At 39.4% G+C, this 26,684-nt stretch overlaps 2 protein-coding genes across 2 annotated transcripts in view; both read left to right on the top strand.

The window, feature by feature from the left end:
• The window catches only part of LOC309492511 (uncharacterized protein), a 147,553-nt gene that overhangs the window by 59,497 nt on the left and 61,372 nt on the right, over positions 1–26,684 (top strand). The gene's annotated exons all lie outside the window — the stretch shown is intronic.
• On the top strand, positions 16,860–20,376 carry LOC309493398 (uncharacterized protein). Its single transcript, XM_082162524.1, has 9 exons — positions 16,860–17,278; positions 17,444–17,713; positions 17,917–18,518; positions 18,606–18,687; positions 18,897–19,083; positions 19,264–19,385; positions 19,478–19,706; positions 19,793–19,939; positions 20,099–20,376. Exons 2-9 carry the CDS (start codon positions 17,603–17,605, stop codon positions 20,353–20,355), a joined length of 1,737 nt encoding a protein of 578 aa, XP_082018650.1. The 5' UTR covers positions 16,860–17,278; positions 17,444–17,602; the 3' UTR covers positions 20,356–20,376.

The following is a 26,684-nucleotide window of genomic DNA, read 5'->3' as shown; positions in this document are numbered from 1 at the left end:
TCTTTTGCAGTTAACATGTGTTTTTTCTTCTCCACCTGTTTTTGTCTGACCCTGCTGACCCAATGAGGATTTCACTGTCCAATGGTCATGCCTTAACTGCAATCTCTAGTATTGCATTAGTATTGCATTCTTCTCATGGGGATTTAATAATTTTTGACTTTTCAGTCTTAGTTAAATCTCTTTTTTGGCTTATTTTATCTGAAAAAGAAAACTTGCCTAATAATTCTGCACACCTGAAAATAAGACATTTTTCATTTCCAGCCTTCATGAACAATTATATCACTTATATATGATTAAATACAAAATTAATAGTAGTTATTAAGATTAATATGGTTTGGAATTGGCAAAATGTTCCTGGAAATAAAATATGATCAGAAAATCAACGTGCCTAATAATTTTGCACACACTGTAGATAAATGCTACTTCTGGGGTGTTTTTATACATTTACCCACCTGTAACACAGGAGAGAAACGAGTGTTATCAGTTTCGAGCTCTCTGCAGTCAGGGGGGCAGCGTTTCATATTACTTTGAAGGTTCCCCGGGCGCCGCCATTGGCCAGCGGACCATCACTTGCTGTTAGCATCCCATTGACTCCCATTCATTTTGGCGTCACTTTGACAGCGAATAACTTTACATCTGAGGCGTTTAAAGGCTCCATTTGTCCATTATTTATTTCTAAAGAAACACGAAAATGTATAAAAGGCTTCATTACCTTGTAGCTTACGTTATGGCCCTGTAGAAGCAGTTTTTGTAAAAGTAGGCTAGCGATTGCGTCATAGCCACGCGACTCTCTGTCGCACAGTAGAGAGATTACCGTATGGACAGGAGGAGAAGCTCGCGGGCAATCGGGGGGACGTGGAGGCAAAATGACAAAGTAATTAATCAGAATACATAGCAAAAGTTGCTCCTGCTCCAAGCTCATGGACAGCTCCTACTCACGATCTCCGTCTCTGCAAGATTCAGAAGGGAATGATTCAGATTTCTCTTGGCACAGCTACTAGAAGACAGACGGGTTGCTCACGTCACATCTACGTTGTCAAGCTCAGTTTGAGTCTGCGCAGTACGCTCAGCCATCAGGAAGTAAGAGCTTCTATTTGGCTTCACTTGTCTGCGTTGAATCCAATGGGGTCGCTGTGTCCAGTTCATATACTGTCTATGTCTGCAGTAAGTAATGAGAAACCCGTAACTCACGCAGCTACAGTAACTCGTCACTCTACACTGCCCCTACTGGCCTGGAGCAAACACTAAAACCTTTGGGAATTGGGATACTTTTTTTTTTTTTTTTTTTTTTTTAAATACAATCACTTGTTTCAAATAAAAGACAATAATAGTGAATATTCTTAAAACACAAATACAACACTTTTGTGGTCGTCACATGTGCTATTTTGAAACTCATTTTACTAAGTATATTTTAGTAGTAATTAAATTATAGTAAAGCATAACTTTAAGTGTATTTAGTGTACTTTTGTGTACTATATTGGAACAACTTTAAGTATACTTTAATATACCTGTGTAGGGACTAATGAAAACTAGAGTGTCTTCGAAATATACAAGCAACATACCCAGAAAAAAATAATTATTTTGAAACAACTACAAGTATTTTAAGTGTATTTCAAGATATGCTTAAGATCAATTTTAAGCTATTTGCACTATATTTTAATATATTAAATTGTGCTAAAATGGAACCACTTCAAGTACATTTAAGTGTATTTCTTTACAGTTCATTACACATATTTTCATATGTCTTAAACTACAGTTATAATATATTTGAAGCTTAATTTTAATGTACTTCAAGAACATTTAAATAGCATTAAAACATGTATTAGCATTACACTAATAGTTTATTATAAAGCTGTTTTATTCAGTATTTAAAATGGTATGTTAAAAGTGCAAAGATAAGACATACACAGACTTTCAAATCAAGAATACTTTAATATAGTATATTTTTGTGTACCTTACAACATAATTACATAAGAGTACATTTAAAAAAGTATAGCAGCATATACATGTATAATAGCTTGAACAAAATACATAATAACAAAGATCAGTGAAATGCTATGGCAGAGCTATATTTAAATATTTTTTGCAGAACATTTCAGTTTAACCTGTATTACTGAAAAGTACACTATGAATATTACATCACTAAATAAATTAGCATCACAATGCAATTTTCTGAAAATAAAATAAAAGTTACAGAAAAACAATGTGCAGAAATGAATAATGCTTTATTTACAAACTCAGGCCTACAAACGGCTGAACCAAAGAAACAGAAGAGTTTGAATGTCACATCTTCATCTTCAAGTGGACGGTCACTTCTTTGAGTACGGCTCATTTTCCACAACTGAGAGCTTGTGGTTCAGACACTGTAGTGTGTGAAGACTGCTTTATCACAGGATCTGTGAAAGGGAAGAAGAATTTATATAAAATTAACCAATGAGTGTCACATTTGTATCCGCTTGTCTGTCATCACTATACAGCACTCTATGAGTTACATTGTTGTTTGGAAAATTGCTTTTCTTTTGTTCCTTGATCTATATTTCTCCTTGGTGAGTACTATTTTCTTTATGAGAAGTGTGTTTAATTAATGAGGATATTGTTTTTGTAATAGTAATGTGAACAATGCATTGGTAAAGTGGGTAATAAAATGAAAAATGTTTTATAATATATTATGTTCAACTCCAAAGGTCTGCATAAGGTGTGTAGCAATTTCATTGATATTCATAAATGTGTATGTAATGTCAATTTTGAAGCATAGGTTTATGCCACAGCAGATCTCCTCTTAAGAGAACCATAGGCCTCGTCCGAAGAAGCAACAAAGAGTAAGCTTACAGCTCTGTCACAAACATGCATGCACATTTTTTCACATGTTGTGATGAAAACATCCCTTTTTTTTTTTTTTTTTTGACTACCGCACAAAAATCTTGCAGAAATTACAAGAGCTCTGCGAGAACCAGCAAGTCACACTGCAGAGAAGACTGTTGGCTGCTATGACTGAGACAGAGGAGGAAACTCTAGAAAATGGGCCCTGTCGAACTGTAGAAGAGCTTACACAGTTTGACAGCTCATTAGAAAATAAAGAGACTAGGACAAAGATGGTAATAAATACAGCAATTTACATAAGCTGTCAATGTTCATTGACAATAAAATGCTCACTCATTGCATCATTTTCAGCTGATTTTACTTAAAGCCCATGTTGCAGGTTAGAGTACCCAGTAAGCCAATGTATAGAAAAATAATGTAGGAACTATATTTAAATATAAACATATACTTATAAAACGCTATTTAGGCTTCTGGAGTCGTTTTTGTGAGAAATTTTTACTTCCGCATTTGAAAACCGCCGAACCGGAAGTGACGTAACATGAGGTAGAGCGGTCAAAGTAAACAATAGGAAAGCAATGGATCGCCATGACAGCTCGGAAAGCAGGGGGAATTGTAGTCTAAATGTTTACTCGTATGTCGTATGATATATATATATATATATATATATATAACGTATATATAATTCATATATATGATGATATCATATAATTATGAGCCTGAAATGAAGCCAAGTGAGAAGGACAGGCCAGGGTTAGAACAACTGTGAGTTGTGGTGTGAGGAGAACAGGGCGAGAGAACAGTGTTAGCTTATAGATGTATTCACGTTAGCCGACGATATGTACAACACTATGCTCAGATCATAATACTGTACAGATTATTATCATCATGTATCAGGCAATAGCAAAGCTAGTACTTAGACCCTTACCTGCATGTGTTATGTGTGTCAGCCATTAGGAGACAGTTTCCAGAGGAAGGGGGACTTTATAAAGGCTTTGAATTGACCCATTTGGTGACGATGAATACAAAAAAGTATCACAATCACAACTGTCTTACTGTACAAAAACTTTATATGTAGAAACAGCCAACACAAACATTAAAGTCGGTTTTTACAGATTGAAAATGAATTATAGAACATAATATATTATATTTATAATAATAATAATAATAGTGTCTTCTGCAGACTAATAACAAACACATAAATGCAGTACATTACAAGTTTATGTAGGATATGTTAATTAATTAAATTAAGACAAGGCACATTTTGTAAAACAGATGTACAATGTCTGACGGATCCGTGAGCGTCATGTTTCCCGCCGGCGGCCGAACCACATGCTGATGGCGGACCGTCACCGCGGGCGACCCGATGAAGGAGCCGGGACAGTGTCCACATATCGCCGGGATTATAATCATCCGGTCTATAGTGAACGCTACACACTACCGCGTTATTCAAAGCAGAAGCAGAAGTGAAGTCCCGTCTCTTACCCGGCACAAAACGCACACAGGCACGGAAGATCGCACCGTCCTTTTATTCGGAAACCTGTGGACTCGATGTCCTAACAGGCCATAATTCACAATCATTTACCACGACGATGATTAATTGAAATACAATAAGCACCGAAAACACACTGAATCATGACCGCTCCAACTGAATACCAACCTATCTCTGCACTGAGCGCGAACGCAGAGCCAAACGACTACCTCATGTGGCGTCATATGACGCGATGGTGAAAAAAAGCGTTTTTTCAACACGGTCAAGGAAACTGTCACGTTTTCTATTAAATTTGTGCCCTTATGTCTTGCAAAACAATTTTTAATCCTGCATTTACTTTTCATATGGTATTTTCATACAAGGTTATATTAATAAAAAAAAATAAAAAAAACCTGCAACATGGGCTTTAAAGCGATTGTTCATTTGTGGATGAACTGTTACTCACTCTGATGTTTCTTTAAATCTGCATAGGGTTTTTTTTAACATGAAGATATTTAAAGTGTTGGTAATCAAACAGTTGCTGTTCCCTGTTAACATATATAATATATATACAAAATATAAAATATATACTCTGGAAGTCAATTGGGAAAATAAACTGTTTGGATACCAGCGCTCTTTAAAATATCTTCATGTTAAAAATAAACCTTCATGCAAGTTTAAAGAAACATGAGGGTGTGTAAATAACAGCAATGCTCATTTGTGGGGGAACTATCCCTTTAGGTTAATTTCTATTTTTTTATGGTACAACTGTCATGAGGCGTGTTTCTATTACAGATTTGCGCAAAACTTTTGTGTTTTTTTTCATTGCGAAATGACAGTGTTTCCATTAACCGATGTTATGCATAATTTTTTCCTCTCGCGATAAGTCATTCCAAAAATCATGGCAACGGACGTTGGTAGGTTTATATATATCACAGCCACGTACCATGCGAACAAGGCTATTAAGGAAACTATTATTACGTTATTAAACTAGTAATTAAGGTACTAGGTTTACTATAATAATAATAATAATAATGATAATAATTTGAGTACAATTGAAGACAATTGAAGATTTTATCAGGCTCCTAGGTTCAGTCATTTCACTGTAATGAAATGATGAATTAATGAAACAAGAATATCACTTTTTACTTTTCTTTGTCATAATATTACTATTTTTGTTATATTTACAGATGACTGTGGTGAAGATGGAAGAGGCTTTCAAGTGCAGGATCTACAATTAGATTTATAAAAGTGTTTGACGTAATTAGTTTGTTTTTGTTTCGCCTTTTGCCATGTTTTGAATGTGATGCATAGCCTACCCCATGATTGTGTTTTTATTATTATTTTTTAATCAACAATTAAAAAAATTAATAGACAAAAACATGGACTGTAGGCTGATTATTTATATAGATTTAGTGTTGTATTTTATTAAAGTAAAAAAAAAAAAGATGAATTATTGTTAGTTCAACGTTAGAAATAACATTCTGGGAATCAAAAAACTAACGTTCTAAGGACGTTCTGGGAACGTTAAGAAAACCAAAAACAAACCATAAAAATAACGTTCTGGGAACCTCAAACAAACATTCTGGGAACTTTAAGAAAACTCATGGCTAACTAAAATCAAACCATAAAAAATAACATTCTGGGAACCAAAAATTGTTAGCTGGGGTCTTGCTCTTGCAACATTTTATCTACTAACATGTACAAGCTAAAATAAAGTTTTGACAAACAAGGTTTTATAAAAAGATAAACCTCACATATTTCAAAAAGAATGAGTCAAAAAAAAAAAAAAAAAAAAGATTGCACATTAGCTTATCTATTATTTATAGAAAAATTTGGTCTGATTTCCCTGTGGCGTCTGTCGTTGCAACCATGAACTGTGCTCATGTTTTAGTAGCTAATGGTTCCCTTTCGAGGGAACTCGAACTGCGTCGAATGACACTTTGGGGAAACGCCCCTCAGCGTAGCGCCTCTGAAGTATGAATGAAACTAAACCGATCCTGATTGGTGTTGCGTCATGACGTAATGTGTGACGGCATATGCGGAAGCTACAAAAGGACGCCAGCACACAACAGAGATAGCTTTCTGTTCTTCAGCAAGCGCTCTCTGTCACTTGTATGTCTTATTTGGTGTTGTTTGTCTTTCAAGTTACAAAGCACACATATATATAAAGCAATGGCGAGTAAAAGCAGTTACAGGAGGTGTGTGCATCCCTGCCCTCGTTATATCACGGGTGGGGACACACACCAACTGTGTGTACACTGTTTGGGAGTGCAGCACGCACGGGCAGCTCTCGAGGGGGCTGCTTGCGAGGATTGTGAAAGATTAACGATCCGTGTGCTGCGCTCCCGTCTGGCCATCTTCAATGATGATGGCCAGGCTCGCGAGCCTCGTGGTGCGGGACCCGCGTTCGCTGAGGCGGCGCGGCAACGCTCTTCATGGGGCTCGCAAATGGATCTGGCGGGGGATCCCGAGACTGCCGAGGCACGCTCTCGTGATTCATCCGCCAGTTCCGATGCTCTCCCGCATCGCGCGGAAGCCCGCTCGGCGGCTTCTTCCGCGCGAGTGGAGAGCCCGATGCTTGAGCTGTCTGCTTCTGAGGAAGTAGACGTGCTCAGCATCGAGGGCGGGGATATTGGGGATGATTCGCCACCCCATGTCCCCGCATATGAGGAGCTGGTGGAGGTTGTCTCTCGTGCAGGGGCCCGTCTAAATATCAGTTGGCCACATGAGAGGCAGGAAACGCTTATTAAAAGCAAGTTGGACGAGCGTTTCCTGCAGCACAGAGAGCAACCTCATCATCGGGGTTTGCCGTTCTTTCCCAACGAGTTGTGTAAATCGTGGAGCAAGCCACACTCATCTCGCGTGTCCAACCCCCCTATTTTAAATTATAGTAATATTTTGGGGGGGCGAGAGAACGGTTATGGGATGATGCCTCGGGTGGAACAGCCGCTTGCCACCTATTTAGCCCCCGAGTCTGCATCATCCTTAAAAACCCCGGTGCTGCCCACTAAACCATGTCGTGAAACATCATCGTTAGTGGGCAGGGCTTATATGGCTGCGGGTCGGGCTGGTGCTAGTCTGCATACAATGGCAGTACTTCAAGTGTACCAGGCCGACCTTCTTAAGGACATTGATGAGGGTGAGGGTCCAACTCCGGAAGATATTGCGGAGTTGAGGAAGGCTGCAGATTTGTCTCTCCGAGTCACCAAGGAGACGGCCCGTGCTATCGGCCGTTCCATGGCGGCAATGGTGGTCTCGGAGAGGCACTTATGGTTGAATTTGTCGGGCATCAAGGAGAAAGACAGGGCTTTCCTCCTTGATGCCCCGATTTCGCCTTCTGGCCTGTTCGGCGACTCAGTCAACACCGTCGTCGACAGGTTTCAGGAGGCGAAGAAACAATCTGCAGCCTTCAGACAATATCTCCCTCGCCGCTCCAAGCCTAAGAAGCCTGCCCCCAGCGGGCAGCCGCAGCCATCCACCAGCTCCTCCGCCTACAGACAGGCGCAAAAAGAGAGCGTCGCTTCTAGAGCCCCCCCTCAAACAGCATGGGGGCATAGACGGCGCTCTCAGCCGAAGCCTCAGCCTAAGCAGGGCGACCTGAGGGCCGTCCTACAGGCGAAAAAGGCTTCGACAAAGAGGTCCTAGCCAGCCTAGGTCCTCTGCGGGCGGCCCCACCCGTGGAGAAGCGATCGAGGTCGCCTCCTCCGCGGAGCCCGCAGGAAATCGATGTCAACTTCCCGCCGTCAAGTGCGCTTCGGGACGCATCGGTTTCCAGCGAACGCACCCTGCACTGTCCGCCCCACAGGCTTGCGGCCAGGCAGCTTTCGCGTCCGCACATTGAGAATCGTTTTCGGTCGAACCCTGCCAGAGATCTGCTTCAGGGGGCCAAGAACGAATCCCGATTAATACCCGTAGCCAGCCTCGAGAGGTTCCCTTAGTAGAGTATTTCGATGCATGGAAAAATCTCACGAATATTTCTCCTTGGGCTCTGCGCACCATTCAAAAGGGGTACAGACTGCAGTTCGGTTCCCGTCCGCCAAAGTTCAATGGGGTGCTCTGGACTGTAGTCAACCCAGAGCAGAGTCGGGTATTGGAACAAGAAGTAAACTCCCTGCTGGTAAAGGAGGCTATAGAACATATTCCTCCTCCAGACAGGGAGTCCGGGTTTTACAGCCGCTACTTCATTGTTCCCAAGAAGGATGGGGGTTTGCGTCCGATAATAGATCTCAGGCATTTGAATCGGTCTCTGAGGAGATTCAGGTTCAAGATGCTCACTATTCCCATTATAGTGAGCCAAATTCAATCCGAGGATTGGTTTGTCACGATAGATCTGAAGGACGCATACTTCCACATTTCCATCCTTCCATCTCACAGGAGGTTCCTGAGGTTCGCTTTCGGGGGCGAAGCGTACCAATATCGGGTTCTTCCGTTCGGCCTAGCTCTCTCCCCTCGCACATTTACAAAATGTATGGATGTAGCTCTAGCACCGCTGAGGCTTCAGGGTATCAGGGTCCTCAATTATATCGACGACTGGCTGATCCTGGCCCAGTCACAAGAGCTGGCAGTTCGGCATCGAGATGTCGTCCTTGCCCACATCCAGAGCCTGGGGTTGAGACTCAACACGAAAAAGAGCGTATTGGCACCAGCCCAGAGAACTACGTTCTTGGGTGTGGTGTGGGATTCGGTCAAGATGCGCGCACAATTGTCTCCTGCACGGATCGAATCCATCCTGGCCACGGTGACCAGGATAAAGCTAGGCCAGGCCGTCACTGTAAAACATTTTCAGAGAGTGTTAGGTCTCATGGCTGCAGCATCCAACATCATTCCATTCGGTCTCCTGCACATGAGGCCCCTGCAGTGGTGGTTGAAAACCAAGGGGTTCTCCCCGAGGGGAAACCCATTTCGCATGATCAGGGTTACGCGCAGATGCCTTCGTTCCCTGTCTATGTGGAAGAAAGCTTGGTTTCTGTCCCAAGGTCCCGTGCTGGGAGCGTCATGTCGCCGCAAAGCCGTTTCGACAGACGCCTCCCTCACGGGCTGGGGCGCGGTCATGGACGGTCGCTTTATGAGAGGTTTATGGCAGGACCATCATTCTTCCTGGCATATAAACTGCCTGGAAATGTTGGCTGTGTTCCGAGCTCTGAGGAGCTTCCTGCCGGACCTCAAGTGTCATCACGTCCTTGTGAGGTCGGACAATATGTCAGTGGTGGCTTATATAAACCATCAAGGGGGTCTGAGGTCTCGCCCTCTATGCAGATTGGCGCATCAGATCCTCCTGTGGTCCCAAGGGAGATTGTTGTCTCTCAAAGCAACATACATCCCAGGGAATCAGAATCAGGGAGCAGACATCCTGTCGAGGCAGGGGCTGAGGCCCGGGGAATGGAGACTCCATCCCGAGGTGGTGGAGTCAATATGTCAGAGGTTCGGCCCAGTGGAAGTGGATCTATTCGCGTCTCGAGAGACGACTCACTGTCCACTGTGGTTCTCCCTCACGCATCCAGCCCCGCTGGGGTTGGATGCCATGGTACAGACGTGGTGCTCCCGGGAGTTCTAGAGAGGGTTCGTCGCGACAGGAACAGTCTATTGTTGGTAGCCCCGTTGTGGCCGGCCCGAGTGTGGTTCTCGGACATAATATTACTCCTGGACGGCCCTCCGTGGGAGCTTCCCATCAGGAGGGACCTGCTGACTCAGGCAGAGGGCTCAATATTTCACCCTCGGCCCGAACTATGGAAACTGTGGGTCTGGCCCCTGAGGGGGTACAGTACCGAGAGGCCGGCCTGTCAGTAGGAGTAGTGGAGACCATACTCAGCTCTAGAGCTCCCTCCACGAGGAAATTGTATGGCCTAAAATGGAATGTTTTCGCCCTATGGTGCAGAGTGCGTGAGGTGGACCCAGTTAACTGCCCAGTGGCTTCAGTGCTGGTGTTCCTCCAAGATCGCTTCTCGGCTGGTCTTACCCCGTCCACTCTCAAGGTGTACGTGGCTGCCATTTCGGCTTTCGACGCTCCTCTGAGTGATGGGCCTCTGGGGAGACAGCAGTTGGTTGTACGTTTCCTCCGTGGGGCTTGGAGAATGAGACCTGCGACTCGTACTAGGGTTCCCACTTGGGACCTGGCGGTGGTTCTCGAAGGGTTGGTTGAGGCCCCCTTCGAACCACTGGAGTCGGCTGAGGCCAAGAACCTTTCCCTTAAGGTGGTTTTTTTGTTGGCCATTACTTCTCTGAGGAGGGTAGGAGATCTCCAGGCGCTCTCTATATCTAACGGGTGCCTGGAGTTTGCTCCAGGCAACATCAAGGCCATCCTACATCCTAGGCCGGGCTATTTGCCCAAGGTGCCATCTAATGTGGCACGGCCTACGGTTCTGCAGGCCTTTCATCCTCCACCTCACGTGTCGGCGGATGAGGAGAGACTTCACCTGCTCTGCCCTGTCAGAGCGCTCAGAATATATATCCAGAGGTCCTCCTCATGGCGGAAGTCAGACCAGTTGTTAGTGTGTTTCGGGTCGCCCAAGAAAGGGCTTCCTGCTTCTAAACAGACCATTAGTAACTGGATTGTCCATGCTATATCTATGGCCTACCAGGTGCGCAATTTGCCTTCACCTCTGGCCGTGAGGGCTCACTCTACCAGAGGCATGGCGTCCTCTAGAGCCCTCCTCTCAGGGGCCCCGATCCAAGAAGTTTGCGATGCAGCAGGGTGGGCCACCCCTCACACTTTTATTAGATTTTACAGCCTGGACATTACATCGACACCTGGCACCCTTGTGCTCTCGTCCTAAGTGTGCCTGTGCGCAGCTTCACACTAGGACAGGCAGGGCTCGTTGTGGCATAGTGGGTACTCGTTCCCCAAAGTGTCATTCGACGCAGTTCGAGTTCCCTCGAAAGGGAACGTCTCGGGTTACGTCTGTAACCCTTGTTCCCTGAGAAAGGGAACGAGAACTGCGTCCCTTCGCCACGCCTCCCCCTGCCTGGGAGCGCTTGCTTCATCACAGAAGCTATCTCTGTTGTGTGCCGGCGTCCTTTTGTAGCTTCCGCATATGCCGTCACACATTACGTCATGACGCAACACCAATCAGGATCGGTTTAGTTTCATTCATACTTCAGAGGCGCTACGCTGAGGGGCGTTTCCCCAAAGTGTCATTCGACGCAGTTCTCGTTCCCTTTCTCAGGGAACAAGGGTTACAGACGTAACCCGAGACGATTTCCACCACCGAAAAACGCCTGCAGTCGCTCTGCTACAAGATTTATTTACGGAGAAGAGAAAAACACCCGTAGTGTTTGGGTGCACCCCCATGCTAATTTCTTTTACTTCTTTGTTTCATCTTGCGGCCCCTGGGTAAAAATAGTAGAGCCTAGTCTTCTCTAGTCACTTTCAAAATTCATTTTCTTTTTAGTTTTCTTTTGTTGCCTGTCTTTAGCTTGCGTGAGGTGGACCCTGTTTACTCCTTGCATTAAAACATGGTTTCTGGGGCAACATTACAGATATTGGAAATCTGCTTACTAGTTTTTTTTTACAGTCTATGGTGTGAACACACAAAAAAAGACACATTTATAATGGGCATATATGTATATATATCGCTCGTAAATCTCTCTAAGTAGAGAGTTGAACTGCACACACAAACTTTTTGATTAGACTATCAACGTCACACATTTACATTTATTCATTTAGCTGACGCTTATATCCGAAGCGACTTACAATTGCTATATATGTCAGAGGTCGCACGCCTCTGGAGCAACTAGGGGTTAAGTGTCTTGCTCAGGGACACATTGGTGTCTCACAGTGGATTCGAACCCGGGTCTCTCACACCAAAGGCATGTGTCTTATCCATTGCGCCACCACCACACATGATAAAACCCACATTAAAAACTTTTCCCATATGGTTTGAATATTCTGGTTTGAGTTGTTTCTTATAAATGAGATGATCTAATTATCTAATTTATATTTTAATATAATTTTTTTCTCAAAATAGCTTACTGACCTGGACTAAAATGTAGGCTATGTGGACTTAATGTGTGTTTTATCACACTCTGTCGTTACCAAGTTTTCTTTAACTTGGATCTCATAAAGGTGTGTGTTTGCTTTAGCTACTCAAGGAAATGAAAATCTCTCTCTCTCTAAACTTATAAACACCCATCTCTTTTATGTCATTTTTTTTTTTTTTTTTTCTCTGCACAGTCCATCATCAGTGGCCAAAAGAAATCAAAGTGTCTTGACACTTTTTCCAAAAGTGTTCCACCAACAAATGCATGTGCGGTTGTACTTTGAAGATCAGGAGCAAATTGATGCAATCCACACTCACCTGACATCAATTCTGGGCAGCACACGACACACACACACACACACACACACACACACACACACACAAACAAACAAAAATGTAATGTTTAATCTTTTTATCAGTGAGCAGGAGCACTTTGAAAGGAGGATAGAAAAACTATTAAAGAAGAGCCATATGGGAGTCATCTACAGGAGTCATCATAATTCATAAATGGTGTTAATAATAATAATAATTATTATTTTATTTTTTTAACAACAATATTATAGTCTTTCTTCTGAATGGCCCTTGTAATTTTAGAAAAGGAATAAATTGTGTTTGTCTTCATAAAATGCTATGTAGGACACTGTTTTATAGCTGTATATGATGACCAATAGAGAATAGTACAGCAGACATTTAATTGAGGATCCATATATATGATTACACGGTACTGTATGTCTAATGGGCTAAATATGGTTAATATCTAAATGCAACTTTATATAAATACACAACAACATATTTCACTCAGTCTCCTGTATAACCTCCGGTGAATAAAACTATTCTACAGGTCATATATCATTATGTCATCTGATCCAACAATATAGATATTGTAACCCGTAGTGCAGATCTACACTGTAACGTTTATATTTAAATGAACAAAACACACAAAATTGGTCAAAGTCTATGGACAGGATGGTTATAAATGTGAGTTTTGAGTGTCGATATAATGATGTTATTTAACAGTATCCCCCTAATGGACACATCAGGAACAACAGGACCGGCTCCCTTCCACTCCATTCTGACGCCTCGGGAGTGTGAAGGAATGTTTAAATATAACCAGTGGTTTAAGTCCAGCCTCTTTTGAGGCGGAAAATAACGGGAAAGGGGAGGAGCTACACGCTAAAGTCTGTCGTTGTTTAAATCCTTTTTCATGCAGATTTACCCCAGGTAGCAAAATTTGTCTGGCCCACCTCTGGGCCTCATCCTTGCTTCAATTCTGGCCGTTATGGCTGGGTCCCCGGCCCAAAAATGGCCCAACACACTGAAAACGGACTCAAACAACTTCCTCTGGCCCAGATGTGGCCCACACCCTGTAAAATGACTCTTATTTATTGATATGGCCCAGGTCTGGCCCAGGCACTGTAAGACAGATCTGGCTGAGAGTCGGCTGGGTCCCCGGGCCAGATGTGGCCCAGAAACTGTGAAACAGTGGCAGTGAAACACAAATTCAACCATTTAAAAAGATTAAGGGTTTTTATTATAAAATTAACTAATACACTTTAATATAAACATGTATTAACAATGAACAAATACACTCTATTAACATTTATTTACAACACAATATTTAAACTACAAAATAACAAGTAAATTATATTTACTGTATATGATTAAAATAAAAACATCACTCTTTCACACACAAACTATCTTTCACTCTCTTTAACACTAAATAAATTCCTTTTGCAAATGTCAAGTCACCATTAAATATCTAGCGCTATATACAGTAATGACTGTTTCAAAGCAGCTTTACAGGGTTAAACTTCTGGTTAAACAACGAACATGGTGTGTGTTAGGATTCAGGTCGCTTCACAGGTCAGATTGTGGACTGATATCATTCAGAGTATTTTATTCAGCTCCTTTTGCTTGAAGATTGGAAAAGATTACATCAAGGTAAAAGCTGGCCATTGGGTCTGTGCGGAGGACTGGTCTGGTTCTCGTGGATCTGATCCGATGACTGTGCCGAGGACTGTTGTGTCAAAGGGGTCTTCACAGTGTTTGTGTCTAGGTCTCGTCTAGTTGTGATGTTCTCGTCTGGGATTCAGGGCTGTTGTGGTCATCTGAGGGTCCAGGTCCATCATCTGGTCCGGCTGACTACAGTAACATTGGGATAAGACTGAGACAGAGAGACTAACATTAGCGTAGATGCCATTCTTCTTACGATGTACCAAACACATTCAGTGTTATGGGAAAAAGATTCGGTTCTGGTTGACCGAATTTATGCAGCTTAACAATCCGTTAACAGATGTGAATTTTAGAAATGTGAGAGTGTGTTATGTTTATGCTAGGTCAAAGAGGTGTGTGTTTTTAAATAGATTTAAACTTATCTTGTGTCTGCCCCTCGATCTGCTGCCAGTCCATGATCTCTCGATCTCCATCTCAGCAGCATTAGCTGTGAGGGTTTCTCTCAACTGCATCTTTTAAATAAAGGAATAGATATTGTGAGGTCAATATTAAATCTTAAGCATTAGTTTAAGCACATAGGTTTAACAAATGTTGTTGCCAGAGTTCACACAGCAGTTTAAAATAGGTAACACTTTACAATAAGTCTCAATTGTTAAAATTAGGCTAGTAATGTGTTAACTAACATTACCAATGAACAATACATTTGTTCCAGTCTTTGTTGACATTAGTTAATAAAAATACAATAAAAAATTATAATAAAAATTAACAAATACAACTTTTGATTTTAATAATGCATTAGCAAATGTTAAAATGAAAATGAACTAAGATTAATAAATGCTCAAGTATTGTGCATTCTTAGTCCATCTTAACTAATGTAGTTAAACTTATATTAACGAATGAAACCTTATTGTAGTGTTACAAAAATATCTGTAAAAAGTGTTGGGTCAGATTCCAAACAGTGCATTCAGATGTTCGATCATAATCATAGTAATCCCCTCTGCAGTAAAATGTTAAGAACTAGCATTTTAATAACATTACACAGTGATATATAGCCTACACTTTAAATTTTTCTTTAACTCTAAAATGCTAACGCAGATTACGCTACATTCAAGAACACAAGACGTGCCAAAGACAATGAATTAAGAAGCTGCACTTATTTCGCAGCTTCTCTTATGTAGGCTATCTAACGTTACAACGCTTTTCCGTTTCGGAGTTCCCCACAGGAGTGTTAAAAGCAAATAAATCTTATTTTTTATTTCAGATTGTAGCCCACACGTCTCCGCGGGTGTAAGTTAGTACACTGTCAGTGTATTTCGAATCACAAATAAATGACTCTTTTGAGAGGTTAGTGAATCAAATCAGAAAGAGTCGCCTGTATAGAGAACTATGGCGCCCAAAGCGTAACGTCAGTCCGACTCCTATGATTCGACTCCTATGAACTAATCACTCGTTGAAAAAGACGAATTGGCTGACTAAATTTGAGCACAAGAATACCGGTATAACTCAATATAATTTCATTAGCCAAAATCACAGTGCACTGGATACAGCACAGCAGTATTTCTAATCTAAAAAGAGACCGTAATTAGGCCTTCAACACTCTCCGGGACCGAATGGATATTCAAACGTTAAAGGGATAGTTCGCCTAAAAATGATATTTAACCCATGATTTACTCACCCTCAAGCCGTTCGAGATGCATATGTCAATCTTTTTTCAGACGAACACATTTTCAGTTATTTTAGAAAATGTTTTAGATCTTTGAGTGGTTATAATGAAAACCTATGGGGTCCACCTCGTTGAAGTCCCAAAATGTGCATGCATCCTCCACAAAAGTAATCCATCCGGCTCCAGAGGGATAAACGAAGGCCTCCTGATGGTAATCCGTGCGGTTTTGTCGTAAAAATATACATATTTTAAACTTTATAAACGAAAATATCTGGCTTCCGGCCACGGTCGACGCGCGTTCACGGGAGAAGGATTTCGGCGTATGACGTAGGACGTATCGTAGGAAGCGTCGTGACGTAGAACGAACGCGCCAGCGCAGCCATAGAGCAGAGCAAAACAAAACTCCACTCAGGATTTCCGTGAAGAGTTATTTGATTTAGCTATACTTAAGTTTTTTATTAGGCTTAAAATGGTTCGGGCCTGCATCTACCCTGGATGCTTAAGCATATGTAAAACTGTAAGGTTGCGCGCGCGGGCGTCAAAGGAAGATGCACCAGTAGCATTTCACAGATTCCCAGTACATGATTCAGAGCGATTGCAGTTATGGCTGCTCGCTATTGGTTGGGATATAAATACACCAAAGGAAAAACTCTTGCGATATCGGATGTGCAGTGAACATTTCAGCCCAGACGATTACGAGGCAAAGATGGGAAATACAAAACCACTTCTGAAATCGTCAGCCGTGCCTGTACCTGTGCTGCTTTTCCAGCAAAATCCGGTATGTATTGAGTACTCCGTACTGTAGGGTGTATTGTATTGTGTATTGATTGTGATGCTACATGTAAGGGATAATGTATATGCAGCAGGTTGTTATATAAGTCCATACAGTCTTGTATCACACTTTAGGGACTTATTTCACGATAACAATCGTCTGTCTGTACATTACATCATAAGTTAAGGGACATTAAATATTTTATTTCCTAATTTTACCGAATACATAGTTAAGTTTTACTTAACGTTTTAAGATAAGACATGATGTTAAAATGTCATGGACACACTTTTCTGTTGTATAAATATTTAATTTTTCTTTTAAAATGTAATCATGTATGATCTATTGTTGTAGGAAACACAAGGGGATCCTGTTGTTACTACTCAGTCAAGTCTCTGTTACACAGTTACACAAAAGGATCAGGAGACAGATGTCCTGGGTGCATCAGCATTTTTTGAAGGTGTTCCACAGTCAACTCCAGTCAAACATAGCAGCAAAGAAGAGAATGAAGGAATTGTGGCAGGACTCAAATTGATGCTTAAAAGTCCAGAATCAATTCCAAGAAGGACAGGTCCATCAACATCTGGGACATACATTGCCTTCCCCCAATACGTATCTATCAGTCAGTAAGTACTCGTATGTGTTTTGTCATGCAATGTTTTGCCCAGTGGTCGTGTTGTTTGGATTATGTTGTCAAACAGTGGTTTACATAACTACTTTTAGTTAAATTACTTTCACTTTAACCTCTACATGTATGTAAACATGTACTATTGCATTATGAATTGTTTTAGGAAACACCAAGGGATCCTGCTGTACATGCTCAGCCAAATCTGCTTTGCACATCAACAGAAAAGGATCAGGAGAAAGTTGTCCTGGATGTATCAGCACTAGAGGGTGTTCCACAGTCAACTCCAGTTAAACATAGCAGCAAAGAAGAGAATCAAGGAATTATGGCTGGACTCAAGTTCACGCTTAGAAGTCCAGAATCATTTGACAGAAGGACAGGTCCATCAACATCTGGGACATACATTGCCTTACCCCCCATAAGTTTATATCAGTCGGTAAGTACTCAGAAAAGTGTTTGATCATGCAATTTTTTTTTTACAAGTTATGATAGTTATGTTAGTTGTGATGTCTAAATATCTAAAAAAATTCTAAAAATTACTTGAAAAATGTATCTATGTGTAGATTATAATAATGCGTGATTTTACACACTATTTTTATAATTAAAGATTGTAATTACAATTTACTATCTGTCACGTAGGATCAGACATCACAGACTGAACCACAATCTGAAGATTGTGATCTCGATATCAGCATGCTTTCAATGCAGTGTCCATCAGACAAGGACACAAGTTTTGTTCCTGCCAGCTCGACATCATCAACGTCAACTACAACTACAGAGGACGATAGAGAAAATGAGAAGTGGAAGGAAAGAAAATGGATTGTAAACGAATCAAATGTGATGAAGATGTTTAGAAGATGTCAGGATTGTGGAGCACCAATTACTGGAACCGAGAAAAAATCCAATGGGAGCCGTATCGAAGTGCTGTGGGAATGTGAGAACAAACATCAGGGCCGTTGGAGTTCATGTGAAGATGTTCGGGGAATGCCTTTAAACAATCTTTTGGTTTCTGCAAGTGTCCTATTCAGTGGTGCAACTTATGTCAACTTTGCTGATTGGGCTGCACTGCTGAACTTACAGGTGCCAAAGAAAACCGCTTTCTATTCAATGCAGTCTTCATACCTCATTCCTGCAGTTGATGCTACTTACAAAGAAAAACAAGCAGGGATTCTGAACGATTTACAGAATCAAAATGCATTACAGAGTGAGGTGCATTTATCTGGGGATGGGAGATCAGACAGGTAAATGAGATACCTTTCTTACACTAATTAAAATAAATATGAAAAACAAAAAGTTTATTGTTTCATCTTATGTCCTACCTGCTACAGCCCTGGTTTTTCAGCAAAATATAACACATACAGCCTTATGGATGACACAACGGATAAAATTGTACACTTTGAGTTGGTGCAGGTGAGTGTACATGTTGATATATACAGTGTACAATTATGCAATGTTTTAATTAGTAAACACCACAAATGGTAATATACTTTGTAAAGTAATGTACAAACTTACAGAATATTATACTTATTACACCCTAAATGAAAACACTATAAAAGAAAGATGAAACATGTTTCTACTTAATAAAAAGAATATCTTTGTTGTGTCTTAAATTTTTTTAGGTAACAGAAGCATCTAGCTCAGCGGCCATGGAGCCTATTGGGTTTAAAAGAGGCCTAAATCAAATTTTGGAGACAGGCATCAAAGTAGATGTGTTGACCACTGACAGATCACCATCCATAAGAAAGATCATGCGGGAGGATTATCCATTAATTCACCATGAGTTTGACATTTGGCATGTGGTGAAGGGTAAGAAATTGTGTCAGATAAAATTTAATTCTGCAAATGAACAACACGGTTTTTATTTTTCAAAATTAGTTTGAATGTGAACCTTTACTCAAGGATTACTTTTAGTAATTAAAAAGGTACTTTCTATATATACATTCAATTATATTTTGTGCAATTACCGTATCAATAATGTTTTCTCAGGGTTGCTAAAGAAATTATTGTCCTTGTCAAGATACAAGGACAACAGAGATCTCCAGCCCTGGATCAAGTGCATCTGCAACCATTTGTGGTATTGCTGCTCTAGTTGTGGAGGTGACCCTGAAGTAAGTTTTAATTTGTACACCATATAACATTACAAAGATGATGTAGATTTAATTAAAATTAAATAATGAAATGTTTAACTTATGTTTTGTAGGACTTAATCTGGAAATGGAAGTCAATACTTCATCACATCTCTGGGGAACATAGTTGGACCGAAGATGGGCTAGAACAGAGATGTCTCCATCCTGCCCTCAATCCTGACCAACAGAGACGGAAGAGGTGGATTATGAAAGAGTCTCGTGCATACCATACGCTGGAGAAAATAGTTCTTGACAAAGGTATTCTGAAGGACCTGCAGCAAATGTCCCTGTTTAAGCATACAGGTATGTTACACCAAAATGAACTTGTGTGTATATGTGGAAAGTGATTATTTAGAACACCAGGCTAATTATGTTTCCTTATTTTACAGGCAAGCTTGAAGTTTTCCACTCCATGCTACTGAAGTACTGTCCGAAGAACTTGCACTTTCATTACTCTTCCATGTTTGCACGCACACAGCTTGCAATTATGGATCATAATGAAAATGTACATCGCAAACAGGCCACAACCACCTATGGTAAGTAAAGAACATTACCACAACAAAATTTTAAAACAATAGTGAATTCCAAATTATGAAATTTAATGCAAAGTGCTTTTTTTTAATCAATGGGTCAGTAGTTTAACATTAGTCTAATAATATATAGTACAGTAACGTGTATGTCTTGTTTCTTTCTAGGAGTACAACGCTACAATGTTGTGTTTCCCAAGCACTCCAAGGAGTGGGTAGCTAAGAAACTGTTTGAACCAACCACACAAACATTTAGAGATGAACTGGTTAATGTAGTTCTTGAGTACCGTAGAAACCCAAACATTGTTGTTCCAGACGAGTCATCTCAACTCACTGTTCCCACATTACCAGCAAATATAGCACGAAAGCCAAAACCTGTCAAAGAAGATGCCATTTCAAAGCACCAGTCAAGATTTTCTAAGTAAAGGCTCTACACAATGCTTTACATGGACTCTTGTGCCTTAGTGGGAATTTAATAAAAGTATTATTGGGCACTGTTTATTATCTTTTTTAGTTTAAAGTTATTTTTTTATCTAAAATTTTATTGTTTTGTTAATTATATGTCATGTTACATTACTGTTGTCTTGAAGAAAAAGCATTGATGTGATGATAGCAACACAGTTTAGAAATTAAAAATCAGTAACATTTCTTTTTTGAAAAAAGTATGTGTAATATTAATTATTTAGGAACTTAATTATATAGGAACAAACAAAAATTTGTATTTACATTTTTTTTTTTTACAAATTTTGTTTACCAGATAAACACAAAATAAACGTGGTTGAATCAATGTAGTTGTTGAATTAAACATTACAGAAAACAAAATATATGAAATATATGTATTTATTCAAGAAAAATAATGTAGTAGGTAGCAGACTTGTACACTAAATCATGGCAAAGGCATCATCTGCTTCTCTGAAACCCACATAGGATCCAGACTGGGATGGGTATTTTTCCCTTATGGCTTGAACAACACAGGAGGGAAGAACTTTACGGTTTCCTCTTCCTAGTTTTTCCCCTTTCAGCATCCATTCAAGCACAACTCGGTATGCTACCAGACGAAATTGACTGTAAAATAAATGCAATTTGTGAATAACATAGATCAGCCGCACCTGTAATAACATATTATTTACACAAAACGAAACTTACTCCACCGTTAGTCTGCCCCCGGTTCCTTCAGGCCTTGGACGACGTCTCCAGTTTATGCGAGGTAAACGGAAGATAACTTCAAGAACACTTTGGCTCAACAAAGGCGGAAAGCCATCATCTTCTGTAACACAATTGGACTCGGTCATCTCAATAGCGGCATCAATGGCTTCCAAAGGTGGCATTCCAGTATTCCATTCATGGCAGCAAACACTCTCGACCTCTGTTTGCATGGCCTCGCATCTCCTGCATGAGCACCACCATGTCTCCCGGACTCTCTGTCTATTTGAGGCTGTTAGTTGTGCCACTGCTAATGCAGCCTCCTCCATATTCCTGAGTTCTTCATCGCTGTACTCCGGTTCAAACAGATAGGACTGGGCCAAAAACTCAATATCCTCTACTCTAATATCAAAATCCTCCGACATTTTCTTTTAAATACTCTTTTATATAACTCTTCACGGAAATCCTGAGTGGAGTTTTGTTTTGCTCTGCTCTATGGCTGCGCTGGCGCGTTCGTTCTACGTCACGACGCTTCCTACGATACGTCCTACGTCATACGCCGAAATCCTTCTCCCGTGAACGCGCGTCGACCGTGGACGGAAGCCAGATATTTTCGTTTATAAAGTTTAAAATATGTATATTTTTACGACAAAACCGCACGGATTACCATCAGGAGGCCTTCGTTTATCCCTCTGGAGCCGGATGGATTACTTTTGTGGAGGATGCATGCACATTTTGGGACTTCAACGAGGTGGACCCCATAGGTTTTCATTATAACCACTCAAAGATCTAAAACATTTTCTAAAATAACTGAAAATGTGTTCGTCTGAAAAAAGATTGACATATGCATCTCGAACGGCTTGAGGGTGAGTAAATCATGGGTTAAATATCATTTTTAGGCGAACTATCCCTTTAACCTATTATCCTCGTAAACATCTGATCTAACGTTAGATATAAAACAAAACTATATTTATCTTGACAATTAATACATCAAACAGCACTAGAACAATAAATGAATTAAATTACTTACTCGTTTTTTTCAGATGTATGATTCACCAACATTATGAAGCTGCAGACTCGGAGCCTGCATCTACAGTCCCGCACCCAGAGTCCCGCATTCTCAGACCCCTCGTTTTTCGAGACAGCGCCTCCTGCTGTTCGGAAGATCGTATAACACCCTTATCCAAATGCCATTGAAAACATTAGGATGCAATATTACGGTCTCTTTTTATTTAAAGTTATCCAAATAAATATTTGCGTTCCCTGCTTAATGCATGTGGCAAAAAAAAAAAAAAAAATCATTGTGTTTTCAAACTAACTAATTACCCAGTATTTATTTTTTTAACGTGGGTGTAATTGAAAGAAAATTACTGATGTAAGGGATACAAATACAGATTGAACCCAGCAAGCAATTTTGTGTCTAATAGACGTCTAATAGCCGTCAAAACACAGCCCAGACGTCTAGGCTAAAACAAGGCTAATTTTGGGCTGTCAGTGAAAATCTAATAGACGTCTAAACATAGCCCAAGAATAGACAGCTATTGAATGACTACATATATACGTCTAATAGACATCTAACCATAGCCCAAGAATAGACAATCAGACAGCTATTGAATGACTATATTTATACGTCTAATAGACGTCTAACCATAGCCCAAGAATAGACCAGTCATCAATTAGACAGCTATTAAACGACTACATACATACGTTTAATAGACAGGCAATATGGGTCTAGGCTAAAACAAGGCTTATTTTGGGCTGTCAGTGAAAATCTAATAGACGTCTAACCATAGCCCAAGAATAGACTAGTCATCAATTACACTACATATACATGTAATAGACAACAAAATGAGGCATAAGGATTCTTTTCACTCAAATATATCAGGTTCTCATAAATGAAAATCCATCCAAACTAATTGAATATAAAGGATTTATTTAGAACAATTATATAGACAACAAAATGAGGCATAAGGATTCTTTTCACTCAAATATATCAGGTTCTCATAAATGAAAATCCATCCAAACTAATTGAATATAAAGGATTTATTTAGAACAACAACTCAACATAAAAATGAACAAATACAATTTTGGAAAATATGTAAAACAACTTAAGATACTAACATTTTTAAGAATTAATTGTTAGCTTTATATCCATAACCACCACCCCCTGCTCTCCCTGGTGCTTGTTTAAAAAGACCAGAAATTGCATTGCAAAATTGGTAATCACTGCGTCTGCCAAATGAGAAAAAGAAAAAAATTATTGCTCAAGAAAAGCATTGTTGACAATCATTTTTAACTAATTACAGTCATTCACCTTTGCTAGGATGCACACTAGAGCTGGCCAATATAGAGTTAACGGAATATAGATTGAGACTATATAATTTTTATGAATATAGAAAATAATTTATATCAATATTATTAATAAATTAATATCAATAATTGAAAATGTTTGCCTTCATAATGGTGATGGACACGCTTCTGTTGAACACACACAAAAAATATATATTTTGAAGAATGTTGGTAACAAGACATTTAATGGTAGTCAGTGACAAGTGTTCTGTATATTCAATTGCTGTACTTTGTTGACTGATTGCTGGATAATTTGCAATAAACAGTGTCTTTAAATCAAATAAAGTGGATTACATCACTCCAGTTGTGAGGTTTTTACACTGGCTATCTGTCTGTCAAAGAATTCATATCAAAATACTACAGTTAGTTATTAAATTAACATTTTAAGGCCAAAGTAAATTTATAATCTGATGCATTATGAACCATCCAGAGCAGACCTCTCAGGTCATCTACAGTAGCCAGCTACTTTTATATCCCCAAAGTCAAAACAAAACATGGAGAAGCAGCATTCAGTTTTTATGCACCATATATCTGAAACAAATTCACTGAAAACTTAATGTATGCTGCATACTTTAATTATTTTAAATCAAGTTTAAAGACTTTACTGTTTGCCAGCCACTACCTTTTATTAATCGGAAAGGAAAAAATATTTTTTTTATAATTTCTTTTCATGTTGCACTATGTTGCTGTTAAGTTTTATGTATAGTATACTTTGAAAATTTGCATTAAATCAAAAACTATTATTTCTTACTCTAATCTAAAAACAAAAATATATTGGTATCTTTAATAATAATAAAAAATAGTAATGATAAGTTTCATAGTTTCATGCTTACCACCTTGAATTTAGATAAATTTTGGATTAAGGGCACACATGCAATAACACATGCAGTAAACGTTAACTTGTTGGAGAAAAATAGTACTCTGCAATGGTAATGTTAAAATTCACGGTTTCTACACATTATAACAACTAACTAATTTAAACAATGACCATAACACGCATACTTACAAGATCGAAGTAGAAATTTGAAGGTTTTCAGAGTGTCGCTCGCCCGTTGCTCTCTGACAGCTGCCTCGTGTAAAATAAAATTGAAAATAGCGGAAATGTGTATCGCGAGATCTGGCTAAAGTGATCTAGTCGCACAGTGCCAGTAGTCCCAGTAGTCATGTCTCAGTAGTGTTTCGATTGTGCCATCTAGCGGTTGAGAAAAGCAATTGCATTTGATTTAATTTGAAATGATAGACAGTCATATCGTAGATTGTGTATGGATGTTATGTTTATGTGTGACAGCAAACATTAAGCTGTGTAAGCGAACACATTTTTAAGACTAATATTCTTATACTATATCGCTGGCCTGAATCAGGGCTATAGCCAAGCCGTACGTAGACCAGATTGCTTTGATTTCGCCAGGTGGGCTAAAGCAGACCGCATATAGCCCGTCCAATTCGGAGCTAAATCGTGACTACAGATCGACCATGTCATGAAATGACACATTGAACCTTGTAGATATCATTATCAATGTGAACATGATGGAATATCAACCATTTCATGCACTTCCTGGCAAAAAACTACAATTAATCAGTTTTGACTAAAAGTGGGCTACAATAGCCGGGTCTGAATACGAGCTAAATCGTGGCTACGCACAGCCTACACATATAACATGTAAAATAAAGCAAACCAAACAACTTGTAATCACATTTGACTTTGCTTACATGATGGAATATCATACATCTCACAAGTTATTTTGGAAAAAAATACATTTATCCAGATTAAATGTTATTTGGGCTAAAAGTGGGTTACACATAGCCAGACTATATCGGGTCTATATTTAACCGAGACGTTGAAATGACGGCTATTGCTTGCTGGGAACTATCTTCTGAAAAATATTATGTGATATTATATTGCTACAATGTTTTAGTTTGTTTTTGTACAATGTTTCAAATTCCATTTTTTCTTTCAGTTCAACCTATAATGGTCTAATTAACATTATACCATGCTAACATTACAAAACCTGTTTTTTGATATTTTGAATGTGAAGCAAAAATCAAATAATAGACAAAACACCAATAATAAACAATTCTGTACTTTATTTAACAATCACCTTGATCACCGTCATCTTGCTGTAAACAGGACAAAGCAAAGAAAAAAGGAAGAAAGAATTGTGTTAGTGACTTTACTTTTCATTAAAATTTTTTTTACTTGCATTGGATAAAAGCGTCTGCTAAATGAATAAATGTCAAATGTAATGTAAATGCATAAGGTAAAATAATTACTTTCTGGTAGGGGCGTAGAATTTAGTAGGGACGCTAGGGACGTGTCCCTACCAATATCCAGTGACACTGATATATCCTTAGCAATAATTTCGATCAAAACTATATTGATGTCCCCGTCCCCACCAATTTCAAAATCAAACCTACGCCACTGCTTTCTGGTATAGGCAAATGTTGCTTATTTTCTCATTCTTTTTGCAATCACCCTGTCAAATTCCTCAACTTCACTAAAATAAAAGATGAATGCCATTGTCAAAAATATTGTGTGATAATAAATCATATTTTTATTGTTTTATTATTATAAATGGCTGGCAACAACTTCATATCACAGTTAAATTAATATTGATCAATTTTAATACTTACGTTTTATAAGAACTAATTTAAGTAGTCTACATAAATTATATAAAGTAAAATAATTACCAGCATTAATTAATTCAATTTATAGTTTTAGGAGAAAAGGTCAGATAATTAAAAAAAGGTAAATCTGATTAAATAATTAATGATGACATTCTTTGATATTAACACACTTAATGTATTTAATTGGTCTACTTTAATGTCAACTAAATTTAATCAAATTTTTACACTGGCTTGTCTACAAAAAGTCGAAGGTTAAAGGCTACATTAGCTATCAAAATATTTTCGGGGGGAAAAAGGTGAAAAAACATACATTAACGGCTCAAATTTTGTTACAAACTATCTTCACAAATATTAAATAGACTATTCATATGTTGGTGTATCGATGAGCTATAAAGTAGTTTGATTAAAAAAGAAATCATTGAATAAAATTGACCATACTCACGTTTCGTCTTAAGTTCTTCAAATGTTTATCCGATCCAATTTGATAGGAGGCGCTGTCTCGAAAAACGAGGGGTCTGAGAATGCGGGACTGTAGATGCAGCAGGCTCCGAGTCTGCAGCTTCATACTACTCGATTCCTCTCGAAAACGTTGGTCTGCGTCTGCAGGATCTTCCTCAGGATTTAAATTAACCGCCCA

Source organism: Leuciscus leuciscus, assembly GCF_965113295.1.
Source record: "Leuciscus leuciscus genome assembly, chromosome: 2".
NCBI lineage: Eukaryota > Metazoa > Chordata > Actinopteri > Cypriniformes > Leuciscidae > Leuciscus > Leuciscus leuciscus.
This window is presented reverse-complemented; position numbering and strand designations above follow the sequence as displayed.